General features: G+C 41.2%; 2 protein-coding genes across 4 annotated transcripts; both read right to left on the reverse strand.

Annotated features, from left to right (window-relative positions):
- Nucleotides 1–1,747: 1,747 nt before the first annotated feature.
- LOC106571327 (probable G-protein coupled receptor 63) lies at nucleotides 1,748–13,808 on the reverse strand. 3 transcript variants are annotated; one of them, XR_001320909.2, is made up of 4 exons: nucleotides 13,300–13,794; nucleotides 4,576–5,988; nucleotides 2,624–2,697; nucleotides 1,748–2,376 (listed from the first exon to the last, which is right to left on the reverse strand). XR_001320909.2 is itself a non-coding variant. In XM_014144267.2 (2 exons), exon 2 carries the CDS (start codon nucleotides 5,860–5,862, stop codon nucleotides 4,603–4,605), a length of 1,260 nt encoding a protein of 419 aa, XP_013999742.1. In that variant the 5' UTR covers nucleotides 5,863–5,988; nucleotides 13,551–13,808; the 3' UTR covers nucleotides 4,253–4,602. The 3 variants fall into 3 exon arrangements, 1 of the variants encoding a protein (XP_013999742.1); XR_006759158.1 differs by lacking the exon at nucleotides 4,576–5,988; XM_014144267.2 differs by lacking the exons at nucleotides 1,748–2,376; nucleotides 2,624–2,697 and having other exon boundaries at nucleotides 4,253–5,988; nucleotides 13,551–13,808.
- A 779-nt stretch (nucleotides 13,809–14,587) lies between these two features.
- LOC106571326 (NADH dehydrogenase [ubiquinone] 1 alpha subcomplex assembly factor 4) lies at nucleotides 14,588–17,541 on the reverse strand. The gene is made up of 3 exons (XM_014144264.2): nucleotides 17,293–17,541; nucleotides 16,815–16,906; nucleotides 14,588–16,705 (listed from the first exon to the last, which is right to left on the reverse strand). The coding sequence occupies exons 1-3, from the start codon at nucleotides 17,432–17,434 to the stop codon at nucleotides 16,403–16,405; spliced, it is 537 nt and encodes a 178-aa protein (XP_013999739.2). The 5' UTR covers nucleotides 17,435–17,541; the 3' UTR covers nucleotides 14,588–16,402.
- Between the last annotated feature and the right edge of the window lie 287 nt (nucleotides 17,542–17,828).

The raw sequence follows: 17,828 nt of genomic DNA on the forward strand, positions 1-17,828 counted from the left end.
TCCCGAAGCCACTCCTGCGTTATCTTGGCTGTGAGATTAGGGTCATCCTGTTGGAAGGTGAACCTTCGCCCCAGTCGCTCTGGAGCAAGTTTTCATCCATGATCTCTCTGTACTTTGCTCTGTTCATTTTTTTCCTCAATCCTGACTGGTCTCCCAGTCTCTGCCCCTGAAGAATGTCCCCACAGCATGATGCTGCCACCACCATACTTCACCGTAGGGATGGTGCCTGGTTTCCTCTAGACGTGACGCTTGGCATTCAGGCCAAAGAGTTCAATCTTGGGTTCATCAGACCAGAGAATCCTGTTTCTCATGGTCTGATAGTCCTTTAGGTGCCTTTTGGCAAACTCCAGGCAGGCTGTCGTGCCTTTTACTGTGGAGTGTCTTTCATCTGGCCACCCTACCTTAAAGGCCTGATTGATGGAGTGCTGCAGAGATGGTTGTCCTTCTGGAAGCTCCTCCCATCTCCACAGAGGAACTCTGGAGCTTTGTCAGAGTGTCCATTGGGTTCTTGGTCACCTCCCTGACCAAGGCCCTTCTCCCTCGATTGCTCAGTTTGGCTGGACGGCCAGCTCTAGGAAGAGTCTTGGTGGTTCCAAACTTCTTCCATTTAAGAATGATGGAGGCCACTGTGATGGAGGCCACACAGAAATTGTTTGGTACTCTTCCCCAGTTCTGTGCCTCGACACAATCACATCTCGGAACTCTATGCTCCAAAGCGCTCAGGACCTCAGACTGGGGTCAAGTTCACCTTACAACTTATGTAAATGTGTGTGTATATATATATGAAGGCAGTGTGCCACACTTTATACATTTGCAAAAATTTCTGAAAACAAATTTTTGCTTTGTCATTATGGAGTATTGAGGGGGAAAAACTATTTAATTGGGGGTCTGAATACTTTCCTAACCCCAGAGAGATATGCCGGTGGCATGCTACGACACAGATATAGACGTGCAGAAGTAGGGTAATTTGTACATTTTTGGTCTGAATATTTTGTATAAAGAGAAGCATATTCTTAGATTATAGGAGTAACTCTGGTAGGCCTGAACAAGTCTTCCTCACCTCAAGTTCAACTGTCGAAGTCAGTTGTAGCGCTGTGGCACACTGCCTTCATATCATAGTCCTGCAGTAGCTAAAGCCATACCAAACCTTCACAAACATTTCTAAACTTTATTAGTGTATCAAGTAAGTCAAGCCATTGTTTAGAGGGAAAATACGAGCAGAAGCACAAATGTATCCCCCCAAAAAACACACAACCCTTCCCAAAGTAAAAAAAAAGTTTGATAACCCTCCCCTATTTTGGACCACCCCTCCCCATCGATCTGTCTCTTACGTTTTTGCCTCATGACTTCCTAATGCACAATATTATAATCATCACCACCGTGAGAGGGGAGTATTCCCTCATATTGGACAGCAAAATAGACTGAAATCTGTAAAGGATTTTCTCTTTAGACTATGCCAGACGTAAATTAAATCATTTTTATCCCCCCATCATGGTACCATGTGAACAGATGACTGAGTGGCTTGGATAATATTACATTATCTGGATTGTGTGTGCCAGATGGAATGAGATTTGCTGCTTTCAAAGGGGAATGCCAAAGGGGATATTTAACTGGAAGGTAGCAATCAACGTTCTACACATATAGATTGCTGAATGATACATTTTTGGATTGAACCGAATGTAGACCACTGTAATAGAAGAAACATGATTATAAAATGCTTTTCTTCATGGGTTTTAGGAAGGTCAGTTTTCTACCATGTGGTAGTTGTCTGTCAGCTGATCTTTAGTAAAGCCCCTGGCAGCATACTGTAGATGGTGGGTGCATCTCAATATTGTAAAGTGTCTTCCTTTCCTTCATCTACACTGATCTGATGATTAAGGATGGATGCAAGCAATGTGACAGAACCTACAGGTTCTAGCTGCATAGTAATTATTTCTGATTGCTGCAGATCATCTGTGTTGCAGTCGAACACCTGACTGCTATAGGTCTACTTGACTGACAGTACGCCACCACAGAGATGAGGGAGTCTGTCTTGGGTGATTTTCACATAGACCCGACCTAAGGAGGGATACATGCCTTACACAAGTCTATCCACAGGCACGTGCCACTGATTGCCATGGAAACAACCAAGAGCTCAAGCTGGATGAGATATGTGCATGAAGTAGAGCCTGGGCCCAAGCACGAAAGTTAACTGTCATTTTTTTTCTTCTCCAGTCCAAGGTTTCAGTGGATTTTGTATCTTTAGCCCCTACTCTAGTAATCAAGTCAGTGGACCGCCCGTCATCTCTGTTCGAAGGCCATCCATTTCCTTTGTCTTGTTGCTCGCCATCGCTTTTCATCGGCCATCCATCTCCTTTCTCTTGTCGCTCACCATCTCTTTTCAGTTGCAAGGACAAGATATTTGATCAAACAAACGTGACAATTGCTGAATATTTTTGTTTACAACTCTTATATTTTTGCTAGCATTTTGGGGTTTTGATCTAAACACACATTTCTTCTCCATTTGCTTACAATTATTATTATTTTCGTTTACGGTTTTTATTAGTTTGAAGTCAAATCATTAAGTCCTCAAATTGACTCCATAGAATACACCTGTACACAAGAAGAGCTTCAGACTCATTACCTGAGAGCTGACGGGATGACTCAAGGGTGCATGGGAAATTACGTATCTTGCTAGTAGACAGTCCACAGGAGCAACTGCAACATAATAGAATAATCAGGTCATGGCACACATCACATACCATTTATTGCCCATATAATTGGATATCATTCGTGTTATGTTCAACACATTCTATAATGCATGTTATTTAAACACAAGGCTCCTTAAGAGGAAGAAAACAACACCTTTTACTGAACAATACTAGATCCACCTTCTCTTGAGACACCCCCAAGTAGCTGTTGCTTAGTAATAGTGCTCGGAGCTATGATTTAAAGTGAGCTTGAAAGCCCTTAGCACGCTCATTAGTCACTGCTGGCAGAATAATGAATTCCAGAGAGGAAGCCGATTTAAGAACACCATCCCTTATATTCTTCAAGCTGAAAAGAATCGCCTTGTATTCTTCAAGCTGAAAAGAATCGCCTTGGTCCAACTCTATGTTCTTTTGAATTTATCTTTATCTAAATTCACCTGGCCCAGCTACAAAGGGTTGCAGAGGCCAACGTCTCTTTGAGGCTAAATGTCCACATTGGAAATCAACCCGTTGACCTTTCAGAGTCTGGCATCCGTTTTAGACTATAATGCCTGGGACCATGACCCAAATGGGTCTGCAGAGATGACCTTTGTTTTTGTCTTTTAAGTTCACGTTAACAGAAATGAGCTGTTTACCTATTACTATCTATCCCAGTTGAATGTTAAATACATCAGGAGAATTCCACTAAAACCTGTTAGCATATCAAACAGAACCTTGTGCATAAACACCTTCAAATTGTCCAGGCATCAGACATGACTGACTGGTAATATACCATTACCATATTCAACACTGTTTTATAAGCGGTGTGACCAATGCAACATTGAAGTGTGTAGCTAATATCAATAGCCAAGATGAAGGCGGACTTATGGAAATAAGTGTATGGTGAGATCATGCGTAAACTGCACTGTGGAAACGTTTCACATGTGTGTATCCACTCAGTGGAGGGGCTGACAGGAAAGAGACACCACTGGGTGATGCAGAGATGTGCCGTGGGCCAATTATTTTCTTGAGCGGATGATCAGGGAGCCGGAAAATAATTACAAATCCTTTGTAGACTGCAAATTGACCACAGCACATATAATATTTGACTAAAACATAATTTCTAACCTTGCATACGTTTGTATTCGATCACGCCATGCGTGGGAATATTTACGAACAGATATCCAAAATGAAAATCTCTTGGAGCTGATTTTCTGAGGTCCTTAGTCTTTTATGCCCAACAATAAAATTATGAAAGAATTTTTTAAGAAGATTTGGGGGGCCAAATAAAACTGCCCGCAGGCCACCAGTTGGCAAACCCTGGTGTAATACGTCTCTAGAGTGCATGGTACATTAAACACAAATAGGATTCAAGGCCATGTTGAGTCAATCTAAACAAATAGACTGCAGCAATAAACAAAAAAAAAGTTTTTAATTAGTGGGTTGCTAAGGAATTTTTTTCTACATTTCTTTGCCTTTTTTTATGACATGTGTAAACCATAGTATAATTGCAGAAGTACAGTATAAGTCAAAAATCTAACATAAGAAGTAAACCAAACCAGAAGTAAATGCCAAAGACTGTATTAACATGGTAAGAAATGTAAATGATTTATTACATTCAAGAGAGGCCTAAGTGCAGTACACTGAAATAGCACATTTTCAGCAGATGTAGCAGCATTCTGACTGGCATAGACTAATTAATAGGCACAAAACAATCAAACAGAAATATCAATGAAAAAAATGTAATAGCCTGGCTGCCTTTCACCATAATCAAAACCACAGAAGCAGTTAATTTACATGCTACATTTACAGCTAAAATATACTGTCCTTGTCGAAACAGCAATCACAACTCCTCATGAATTTGGCTGGCGAGAGCAAATTGGATAAATGGTCGAACAAAACCTACATGGCAGTGAAGTCCGTGTCCTCCAAGTCAGACCACAGAGCGATGCTCCCCACACACATACACAGCGCTGGGTCGGATACGCCGCTTCGTGTGGCCGGGCAGCTGAGGGAGAAACTTGAAGTACTTGGGCATCAGGTCAAGGCAGGCATCGCGGAACTTTTTGATCCGCCAGTAGTAAATGAGAGGGTTGAGGGCCGACTTGAGGTAGCACAACCAAAGGAGCCAGGTGCTGACTTCAAAGAAGTTGGCCTTGTGGTAGAAGGGGCTGCTGAAGGTGGAAATCAGGCTGTAGGCGGTGAAGGGCGCCCAGCACATGGTGAACACCGAGAAGAGGATGAGTATGGTGGTGAAGGCACGTGTTTTGAAGCTCATGTCTATGTTCATCTGGAAGGGCCTCTGCAGGCTCATGAGGCCCAGCTTGCTGGCCTGACTAAGGCAGATGCTGTCCGGGTGGCTGTGGATGCGCACAGCGTTGTGCCGGATGGTGTTCAGGATCCCCATGAAAGTGTACAACATGACCATGAAGGGGATGAAGAAGGAGGCCATCATGAGGAGCAACACGTAGGCGTGGTACCCCGGCTCACTGGTGTAGCCAAACACACACTGTGGAGCTCTAGAGGGGATCTGGAGAGAAGGGTGACCTGTGGCTAGTGGGAAAGAGAAACAGAGGGAGAGAGTCCAAGTGATGACTATGAACACTTTGGCTCTGTGGGGACTCAACTTGTCCTGTTTCTGGACTATGATCAGGAACCGATCTATGCTTATTATAAGCAGGATAGCCATGCCCTCTATGACAAAGAGCCAGAAGAACATTGCCGACACTCGGCAGAAAACATCCCCGAAGATCCAGCGTGTGGTCACCACAGTAACCAGGGCGAAGGGCATGTTGAGGACAGCCAGCATCATGTCTGCGAAGGCCAGGCTGGCCAATAGGATGTTGATGGCGGATCGCATGGCAGCGCGCTGGTAGACCATCAGAACCACCACAACGTTCCCCAGGAAGGCCACCAGCAGGATGGAGACCATGGCCATGCAGAAGAACACCTGGAGGGGTAGGCTGACGCCCTGCACACTATCCTGGGCCTCAGATGTTGGTGTGACTGTGACCAGGTCCAGAGGTGACCAGGAGACATCATTGGAGCTGTTTTGCATGGACATGTCTTCCATGTCAGGCTGGCCCTGGAGGAGGTGGTCAGAGAGGTTCAGCAGCCTCATGACGAGGCAGCAGAGGCTGGCGTTGTTGGTCTCCCCTGCCTCCACAGGGGGAACGACAGTGGAGTAAACCATTCTTCCCCAAGGGGTGCAGGCTTGGGTTTAGGCATCGTTACTGGAGCTCTACTATCGCCAAACATGATACCTCAGATGCATTTCTTAGTCCTGAAGAAGCCAGCATCTTAGCATGGAGAAGAGATCCTGGGGAGACAGAGGGAAATGGAGGCAACACAGAAACATAAATGTCTAAATAGTTTTGTCTGTTTTTCCATAATAATAATACATTTAAAATGGGTTTTCTTTGTTTTAAAATGTTGCATTCATCAAAAGACAATATGTATCAAATTAAATGACTTATTTCAGTGCATTTGTCAAACTGAAACGTTCATATATACATTGATCTGCACGTAATTCACTGTCTCCATGACTAGGCACTTTGAAAGGAGCAGATATTATCAACAGATATTGAGATATCATCCTTTCCCTCCAAATCGCCTTGGTGTTACAGTGAATGAGACACTAAAGCCTCTAATCCATTCAGTGTTGGAATGGAGGGAAGGCCCTTGTGGGGAAAAGTCAGTCAGCAAAATCCTACCCTGACACTGTACACAGGGCACAGAGAAGACAGTAAAACCGCCAAAAGCTACCAACTTCATATGGGACTGGCAAGTATCTTCCCTGCACTTGCCACACTCAGTAAATACTTCACTTCCCTACAAACAACATGGCCTTCCCAACACTAACATAAGTTGTTGTTTCTTATTTTTAGGTTTCCATTTGGAGATAACTCCACTTTAACTCTGCCAATCAGCTGGTGGAACTGGTGTACAGAATGAATTTAAAGATTTAATGAGATATTTTTTGTGTATTTATGTATCCCCTTAATGCCACAGGTAATTTATTTTCCCAGAAGAAGTGTGTTTTACAGATGTTAGAATGCCTAGCCTACATGGGGGAGAGTGGGGTAAATTGAGTGTTTCATATTCAGCATCACTCCGTCAAGGGAAATATATTATTCTTTCTAACAAAGATATCTACATACACTACCTTTCAAAAGCATGGGGTCACTGAGAAATGTCCTTGTTTTGGAAAGAAAAGCAAATTTAAAATAACATCAAATTGATCAGAAATACAGTATAGACATTGTTAATGTTGTAAATGACTATTGTAGCTGGAAACGGCAGATTGTTTTTTTTAATGGAATATCTACATAGGCGTATAGAGGCTCATTATCAGCAACCATCACTCCTGTGTTCCAATGGCACGTTGTGTTAGCTAATACAAGTTTATCATTTTAAAAGGCTAATTGATCATTAGAAAACCCTTTTGCAATTATGTTAGCACAGCTGAAAAATGTTGTCTTGATTAAAGAAGCAATAAAACTGGCCGTCTTTAGACTAGTTGAGTATCTGAAGCATCAGCATTTGTGGGTTCGATTACAGGCTCAAACTGGCCAGAAACAAAAGTACTTTCTTCTGAAACTCGTCAGTCTATTCTTGTTCTGAGAAATGAAGGCTATTCCATGCGAGAAATTGCCAAGAAACTGAAGATCTTGTACAACGCTGTGTACTACTCCTTTCACAGAACAGAGCAAACTGTCTCTAACCAGAATAGAAAGAGGAGTGGGAGGCCCCGGTGCACAACTGAGCAAGAGGACAAGTACATTAGTGTCTAGTTTGAGAAACAGATGCCTCACGTGTGCTCAACTGGCAGCTTCATTAAATAGTACCTGCCTCAACGTCAACAGTGAAGAGGCGACTCCGGGATGCTGGCCTTTCTGATCACCAACAACAATGAGACAGCCTATAGGGAGGTCAGGGACCTGACCGTGTGGTGCAAGGACAACAACCTCTCCCTCGAAGTGATCATGACAAAGTAGATGATTGTGGACTACAGGAAAGGGAGGACCAAGCACGCCCCCATTCTCATCAACGGGACTGTAGTGGATCAGGTTGAGAGCTTCAAGTTCCTTGGCGTCCACATCACCAACAAACTAGCATGGTCTAAGCACACCAAGACAGTCGTGAAGAGGGCACAACAAAACCTATTCCCCCTCAGGAGACTGAAAAGATTTGGCATGGGTCCTCAGATCCTCAAAAGGTTTTACAGCTGCACCATCGAGAGCATCCTGCAGAGGGTAGTGCGTACGGCCCATTACATCACCGGGGCCAAGCTTCCTGCCATCCAGGAACTCTACCCCAGGCGGTGTCAGAGGAAGGCCCTGAAAATTGTATCAGACTCCAGCCACACTATTCATAGACTGTTCTCTCTGCTACCGCACGGCAAGTGGTTCCGGAGCGCCAGGTCTAGGTCCAAGAGGCTTCTAAACAGCTTCTACCCCCAAGCCATAAGACTCCCCCGCACATTGACTCTGTACCGGTACCCCCTGTATATAGCCCTGCTATTGTTATTTAACTGCTGCTCTTTAATAATTTATTATTCCCCTACCTTTTTTTAGGTATTTTCTTAAAACTGCATTGTTGGTTAAGGGTTTGTAAGTAAGCATTTCACTATAAGGTCTACCTACACCTGTTGTATTCGGCGCATGTGACAAATACATTTGATTTGACCTCGTATTCCTGCGATTAATGCCTTGCATTACACCTGGGAAGAAAACACTTACAATTGGTCAACTTGCCATCGCCTCAACTTACCCCATGGCCATTGGCTCAACTTACCCCAAGGCAAACATTTTGACTATATTAGCCCACACAGCTACAAGGATGCACTTTCATGCTAGGTTTAGGATCTCATATTGAAGCCTATAGAGACCCCAAATTATGTATAGAACAATATTTAAATGATCTACTTTGGTTTAGATAAAAGCATCATGAAACCTCTAACACAATAAATTAATTTGACTTGGTGAAAATCTGTTTTTTGGACCTAACTTGCTTACCACTTTTTCCATGTGGTTTATTCCTTCAGACTCCATGAAATTATGACCTCTTCCTAAATATTTGGTATACTTTCCTAGAAACATGGGTGGCACATCATACCTATTTGGTTCAACTTACCCCACTCTCCCGTACTTTATTTAGATAAGGCTAAGACTATTTGTTGGTACTTCGTCTGGCATATGGTTTATATCCAGAACTTGTATTGTAAGGGCTAAAAGGACTTCAGTCCTTTGAGTTTACCTATTTAGATGTAAGCCCGGTTACTACACTATTATAAGCAGGCCAAACAACTAACTTACCACTGCTCTCCATCTCCAAATTGTCATAGCAATTTCATGCATTAATTAAACCATGCCAGGGAGAGATTTCTCAAACCATGTCACTGACCAAGTCAATGTTTTTATGGGAACAACTCAAGACTGCAATAAAAAAGGCTTATCGCTTATATAAACATTGGATACTGTTATTTTAGACAGGCTGGTATCATTTAGAATGGCTCCACGGCAAACCTCAAACAGAAAATGTTGTAACCGCCAAACTATAAGCAGTTCCATCCATAGAGCTCGCCAGCTTGTAGTACTAAAAAATGAAAATGAAACCTCTGCTTCATTCAGCCATTAATTCAGGAATTAATTGTGAAAGAATGGGGTTTTGGGATAAACGCCGAAAATAAGGTCTGAGGTTAACACAGGTTTGGGAGTTTTTTATGTGTTTAAAAAAAAAATGTATGAGATATTTCAGGTTGATGTTTATTGTCATGAGTCTTGTCCTGGAGGCAGAACTGAGCGGTTTCGCCAGCTGCAAAGTCTAAATTGGCCATATTGTAAAAATGTATGAAAACAAAAATGTGCTTTTTAGTCTTCATTTAAGGTTAGGGTTAGGCACTAAGGTTAGCAGTGTGGTTTTGATTATATATATGCTTTAAAATTCATAAAAAGTGTCATTAGCTGATGAATATGATCTCATAGAAGAAAACATAAGATCTCCTAAGCATGTGTTTACCACAGACCATATTTTAGGCGTTTATCCCCCAAAAAAACATGAATTGTCAACGAGCCATGGCGGAGCAACACCTCGATCACACCAACAGTGTCATTGCATTTTGGTACACCAAAAGTATATACATTTCCAATGGAACGTTGTGTTTGCCTTGCAGCATTGCATTACAGAGGCAGTTGCAGTGCGTTCTGTGTGGTGTAGAAGTTGGATTTATTGAACGCATGCATCAAACTGTATGCGTAGACAGCTTGACAGAAATGGTAGCAGAATGTGAATGTTGATCTTTTGTTGCACACATCCAGATGATGCTGTGTACCATTTTGCGCAATAACGCTGTAGGTGTGATCGAGGCATAAGCCTCTGTTAGTGCCTACAAAAAGGCGCCATTACTATTTCTCTGTCTTAGTGTGATTTTCTAACATTCCTGCAGCACTTTCAAATGTGCTCTCTCTCATTTCTATTTTTAGTAATTCTATGTGGGTTAAACACAAAGTGATGCATTCAAAGTGATAAAGCGGATTCAAGGCCTATTAAATAACTTGCAGTAAAATGTAAATTGGCCTGCTTTTTTTCTACATTAACAGTAATTTGTACACTGCACGGAGGATATGATTGTGCGATGGCTGTTGCTTGACAGAATTTGCCTCAAGGTTTCAATCTATTTACCATTATGCATCAATAGAATTGTCAGTCACCTCACCAAGGGAGAGAGTAAAATGGTTAATTAATGAGATAAACTGGCTAGCCAGAATAGAACAGGAACAAATGTATTATTAGGCGATAATACAATGACTGGTGGGTTGTGTGCTCCTCCTCTTACCTTGACAACAGGGTTAGAATACGCACGGCTATATTCTGATTAAGACCGAAAGGATGTGTGCAAACAAACCTCAGACTGAAATCTAGGTCTGCCTCCTATCACTGACACTGATTGATCATAATGCTCTGCTCTCCTCTCATGAGGATACTATGGCAGGCATTGTTGATAGATACAGTCACACCAATTCTGCACTGTGTAGCAGTCTTGTATTCTAATTCCTACTGGGCACAGACATCAATTTAACATCTATTCCACGTTATTTAATTAAAGTGACGTGGAAACAATGTTGTTTCTACATAATTCCTGATACAAATAGCGAGGGAAATGGAGGATATGGGCCATTCCGTCATTACTGTGGTTTTCAGTAATCCAAAAAACAATTATTTGAGCTAAATTTCAGGGAAAATCATGGCCTACAGTATCTGTCCCCTTTTCATACAGAATGACCCAAAAGCCATTTGGCAGCTATGCACACACGGCTGACCCATAAAAGCAACCTTTTAACTTACCACTTTCAAATAGAATAAACATGAATTGGTGGTTAGGCCAGTATTCTTCCATTTTCAGATATTCAGCAGAATACAGTCATTTAAAGCATGTGATGGTAGAGCTAGAAAGAGATTAGAGTACATGTACAGTACCAGTCAAAAGTTTGGACACACCTACTCATTCAAGGGTTTTTCTTTATTTTTACTATTTTCTACATTGTAGAATAAGACTGTTTCAGGATGCAGCTGATGCAACTGTCAAAACTATGAAATAAAATATATGGAATCATGTAGTAACCCAAAAAGTGTTAAACAAATCAAAATAGATTTTAGATTCTTCAAAGTAGCCACCCTTTGCCTTGATGACAGCTTTGCACACTTGTGCCATTTTCTCAGCCAGCTTCATGAGGAATAATTTCCAACAGTCTTGAAGGAGTTCCCACATATGCTGAGCACTTGTTAGCTGCTTTTCCTTCACTCTGCAGTCCAACTCATCTCAATTGGGTTGAGGTCAGGTGATTGTGGAGGCCAGGTCATCTGATGCAGCATTCCATCACTCTCCTTCTTGGTCAAATAGTGCTTACACCGTCTGAAGGTGTGTTTTGGGTCATTGTCCTGTTGAAAAACAAATGATAGTCCCACTAAGCGCAAACCAGATCGGATGGCGTATCGCTGCAGAATGCTGTGGAAGCCATGCTGTTTAAGTGTGCCTTGTCACCAGCGAAGCACCATCACACCTCCACCTCCATGCTTTACGCGGAGACCATCCATTCACCTACTCTGCGTCTCACAAAGTTACGGAGGTTGGAACTAAAAATGTCACATTTGGACTCATCAGACCAAAGGACATAATTCCCCTGGTCTAATGTCCATTGATCATGTTTCTTGGCCTAAACAATTCTCTTTCTTATTATTGGTGTCCTTTAGAAGTGGTTTCTTTGCAGCAATTCGACCATGAAGCACTGATTCACACAGTCTCCTCTGTTATTACTGTTATTTCTCTCTGCTTATTTGAGCGGTTCTTGCCATAATATGGACTTGGTCTTTTACCAAATAGGGCTATCTTCTGTATACCACCCCTACCTTGTCACAACACAACTGATTGGCTCAAACGCATTACGGAAAGAAATTCCACAAATGTAATTTTAACAAGGCACACCTGTTAATTGAAATGCATTCCAGGTGACTACCTCATGAAGCTGGTTGAGAGAATGCCAAGTGTGTGCAAAGCTGTCATCGAGGCAAAGGGTGGCTACTTTGAAGAATCTCAAATATAAAATATATTTTGATTTGTTTAACACTTTTTTGGTTACTACATGATTCCATATGTGTTATTTCATAGTTTTGATGTCTTCACTATTATTCTACAATGTAGAAAATAGTAAAAATAAAGAAGAATCCTGGACGGGTGTATCCAAACTTTTGACTGGTACTGTACATATCCACAGAAACCATAGTAACTGGTAAGAAGGAACTGCCTGGTACCTTGCAAGTCAATGATAACACTGCATGTTAAGTAGTTGTGGAACCTAGCAACAGGGACCTGCTGCCAGCCACTAGGCCTACCTATCTGAATGCTTTGGATCTCTTTCAAAACGATGTTGAGCCTTTCATTAACCACTGCAAATAAACGAATGTGTCATACTATTTTGAATGATCATGTTGATGTATCATATGGTCCTTAAAGCCTTAGATGATTCTAAGAGACGCAAAAGTTATGCTGTTAATGGAAATTGCGTTTATCTTTTGGAGTGTCTAAATAGGAATTTGAATTACACATTTGTTACTGAGCTGGATAATGTTGTTCAGTTATCAAATGGGGAAATAAAACATGATAAAGCCGAGTAATTCGTACATTTGTAAAGTTACAAATAATAGTAGTCCACTTTAACATGGTAAGAGGTGTAGAAATTAGTGATTAAACGACATGACTACAGTGATTAAAATGTATAAACGTTCCTTTTGATGCATTTTCTGCAATTATAGCCTACAGTCAGCCATTATGTTCCGGCCTATTTAAAGAGTATCTCATCACAGGAAATTATTGATTGTGAGGCTATAGAATTTCATAGCCTATACATTCTGCGATATACAGACACTGAAACAAACCCATACACATTCAAATTATAAGCCTATTTGGATATTTTTGATAACAGTATTATTATTATTATGCTTGTTTGATAATAGCCTAATATTAATTTAATAAAACAGAATTGTTTTTAAATGTTTACATTGTATTAACTGAAACCACTTATCAGTATTTATTTCGATTATATTATCCTCGGTCTAGAAAAAGTTAAATTACCTTTTTCCTTCCAAAGTCTCAGGTTGACCAATATCGTTATTGGGTTTCAGTTAAGACAGACCCTTTCACGCTGCTTGTTTCATATAGTCTTTCTGTTGATCCATCTCGCTGTCCAGATGCTTTTTGTAATTCCTCGAAGTCAGACGTCACAACTACATATTCGAGGTGTATTCATCTATCATTGCACGCTAATTAACAAGTCTAATCAAATACTATTGTTTACAGAGCGACAAACTGCGAAAGCCACCTACACAATTCAACAAAAGCTGTGAAGTAAAATGTAGCTCCTCCGCGTATCGTTATAGCTTTGTTTAGCAGGGAATTGATTTCGCAGCAAAATAAAAAAAACTGCTGGATTGGCCTATTGGCCTACCAGACAAAATCATGACTCAAAACGGGCATTAAACAAGTTGATTGTCTGTCATTTGATATTCTTTCCTATAGCTCTACCCTAATCTTTCTGTTATCCTGAGAACGATCATTTTGATTTCCACTGTCGGGGTCCACCGTAGGCTCTAATATTGCGTCACTAAAATCTCTGTCGTCATCCAGCAGTATGGACAGGATTGGGTACGGTTCTCCGTTAGGGCACACCCATTATCTCGAGCTCCAATTGAAATGGATAATGGCCATAAAGAGGCGTAAATGTTTGGTTGCATGACTAGGCCTACAGGGCACGTGCGATAGGGGTTGTATTGTTATATTGTATACAATCATCATCAAACACTCTCTGAAAAATAAACTGTTACAACAAGATTCCATTCAGTGTATGTTTGGTCATTAGATGTTCCACTAATAATAGCTACTTACAGCTGTTTACAACTGCTTTTTACACATCTTACTACCCCATTTTCAAATCGGGCGACCCCACATGGTGTCTCGACCCCTAATTTGGGAAACGCTGTGCAAGTTACACTATATCTTTTTATTTTTTTTAAGTCGGTGTTAAATAGATAATAGCAAGGTCAGTGCCTCTGTATTAGCAGTGCTCTATTCTCTGCCACCATCTCAGAAACTACACTTAGTAATGGTGAGAGGAGCGATGAGAGAACTCAGCAGTATCCAAGAAGCTGTTAATAAGTGTGAATAACTCAATCCAAGCATGTCATTCACACATTCAAGCTTTGGAAAGACTTATATTATAAATACTGTGCACGTAATAGATCACATACATTCCTTCTAGTTACATCCGGTTGTAAAATGGGAACACACATTGGAACAGGAAGACTGGTAACTGCTGAGGAACATTCTGGAATTTCCTTGCCATAAAAAAGGCCTACATTAAAACAACTTTTAAAAACAATGTCCTTTATTTTGCAAAAATTGTGCATTTGCAGCAAGCTGTGAAAACTGAGACCATCAAACCAAAGTAACCTCACAAAATTGCTACTGAATCAACAAAGAACCCGCTACTCATGAATAAGAGTTTATAACTTAATCACAATGTGGAGTAGGCCACAGAACATGACACTGTTAGCCATGTCAAAGTATTAACCCTACAATACTTTTTTTATTACATGGGTACCCCCTTCCATAATAAATCAATCTATTTACACATGAATTACATTTCAAATGTATTGAATATCTCTCAAACATCCCTTTAATTCACATCTTCATCAACATTAATGACAAGTAAATAATGGCATCCTGATTATTCACTCTTTCATGAAATGGCCCAACAATGCATTTATATATAAACTATAGAAGTTATTGGCAGGATATCCCCACACCAAACACAGAGATACATTCACTGGTCATTGCAAACTGCAGTCCTCACTTGATACACACTGGAGGTTTACATATCATGACACATTGGGGGCACACATGGAAGACAAAAACAAGTCAAATATATTAAATGATTTCCACTCTTGTAACAGGATTGACAAACATACAGAACATTTGTTTATATAAATGTCAAATTGAAGAGAAGAGTAGCTTAATACTTGCAGAGAGATGCACAACTGGTAAGTGACAACTTACTAGCATCTAGAACCAGTTTTGTAACTGGGATCCATTTACCACGGGGTCAGTTGTATGTGAACATGTAGCCTTATGATTCAACATACAGGGATAAAGCCCTTAAATAAAAGTACTTTGTCAATAATCATGAATTAATTTGCAGGTCAAACATCATAGCTATCAGTCATAACTATATAATATAGGCCTAACTGGTTAAAGCAGGAATCCTTAATGGGGAAACAGCCACGTCCATTTGCGATATTACAACAAAGTAGTTACTGCAAACAGCAAACACCGTTTTCTCCCCTCGGACATCATTGCACACGATAGAGGAGCACAATATGTTGATTTATTTTTTACTATGCTGATGCTCCGCAGTTTGGCAAAAACGATAACAACGATGGTGGGGTGGCCAGTGGTGCCGTTTCCCCCTGCTGCAGATTTCATCTTTAATGTGATTAGTAAATGTGTATTGAGATTGAAAGATTCTGTCACAAATTATATGATTTTTTTTATTGTTACGACCTTGGTGTTTATAACACTGATTACCACCTCCACAAGGATGCCATATTTTTGGAGCAGTGGTAACATGTCTAGCTCTGGACCCTAGGGTACTGGGTTCAAATTGCAGGTTGTCATTTATTGTCATGAATCTTGCCCTGGAGGCAGCTCTGCAGAGTGGTCACTAGCTGGCACAGCCAGAAAATCTGATTTAAACCTAACCTTAAAGGAATACTTGGGGATTTTGGCAGTGTGGCCCTTTATTTACTTCTGCAGAGGCAGATGAACTTGTGGATACCATTTTATGCATCATTGCCAAAATCCCCAAGTATCCCTTTAACCACAACTGCTAACCCTACTACCTAACTCTAACAAAATATCCAAAAAACTTAATTAATATATAGCCAATTTTAACATCTAGCGGAAATCGCTCAGTTCTGCCTCCAGGACAAGATTCATGATAATAAATGTCAACATGCATTCAAATCATGCCTCAAAACCTCATGCTTCTCCCTCATTTCATTACAGTATGTAGAACTCCAAATATTGCAGTTTCATTTGGACGAGGACAACAAACATAAATAATTAATACACTTGGCTGATGGCTGTTGTGTTTAAAGACCAGGAATAATGCATCTTCGTCCTAGATATCTTTGATCTTCTTTGCATCCTCCATCTTTGGTGGTATGATCTTAACCTCAAAGGGGATGAAATGCTCCAGAAGTGCTTTAGTATCTTTTAAGTCAAGAGAGTACTCTAGGGCGACCTTGTCCAATGTCCATGTTTGGGGAGCATTCTTATGATTGTTGAGAGCTTGGAGGGCCTCAATAATAGACAGTTTGCCTTTAGGGACATCAATGATCTCAACAATACCATAGGGGTCCCCAGGTAGGCTGAAAATTAGAGGCCTGCGCTCCTCTTTCTCCTCAGTCACCTCCTTTGGAGCCTGTTAGGATCAAACAGAGTAGGGTTATAATCAAGCACATAGATAAAGGCCTAGCTATCAAATAATCCATCACTGAAATTTAAATTGAATAGTCATGATTTAGGCTCACCTCTGTAGGATCCTTTGATTCCACATAAACCGACTTCAGGAATCCCAGTAGAGGGTCGTTTCTCTTGTGGATGGCATCAGAGATCTCAGTAACTGAAGGAAACAGAATCAGCCCGAGCATGGAGGTAGAGGGTGAACCCTAGTGATGAATGGGTAATTTGCACACTGCCACACTAGGAATCTTTGCTGGTAACTAGGTAACGTTAAATAGCTAGCCATCTTTGTGCTTGCAACAGATTGGAAAACTGATAGTCACCACATATTCATCCACACTTAAACCTTGGTTTCAAATCAGTTAACTAAGCTGTACGAAACACCACCCAGTACAGAGTAAGCTTTACTAGCTACCTAACGTTACTTGCTAGCCTGGCAGGCGTACCTGACTTTGATGACCCTCCGATTTGAGTTAGCGAAGTACTGTCTGTAGCTAGTCAACAGTACTTCAATGCAATGACATAAAGTCCTATGTATGTACTCACCCTGTGTACTCTGAACAGGATCAATGTGGGTCTGATGTCGAGGTGCCGCTTCAGGTTTTGCCTTCCCGATCTCACGATGTACCCGGTTTTCTAAGTTAAAATTCCTAAACAACCGTGCAACGCGTGCCCCCATGTTTGACATAATCAACCCTGGGAACGGTGAAGTTCGTCCAACAATTTTAATGGAGAGCGAGAAAGTTCTATCATGGTAGCTGGAAATTGCACAGCGAACCCGTGTGGCCCGGAGAACATCAAGCATCTGGTTCCACCATTCTGGGTTCCACATTCATTATTTCGCTGGGGGGACACTTACCAGCAGGTGGTAGCAGATCCTTGGAGTCTATTCAGTACAGTAGCCTACAGTGTAGGTAGGCAGGCAGGCAGAGAGGATGGAAACCGTATGATGCCTCTGGAAAAGGCTATAAGGACACGCAGGCGCCTGACGCCCAAACCGATATTTAATTTATAAAACATTAGGTTAAGGTTTGGGTTAGGGTTAGGGTCAGGGTTATGGGTTTGATTAAGGTTAGGGTTAA

Source organism: Salmo salar, chromosome ssa15 (genome assembly GCF_905237065.1).
Source record: "Salmo salar chromosome ssa15, Ssal_v3.1, whole genome shotgun sequence".
NCBI lineage: Eukaryota > Metazoa > Chordata > Actinopteri > Salmoniformes > Salmonidae > Salmo > Salmo salar.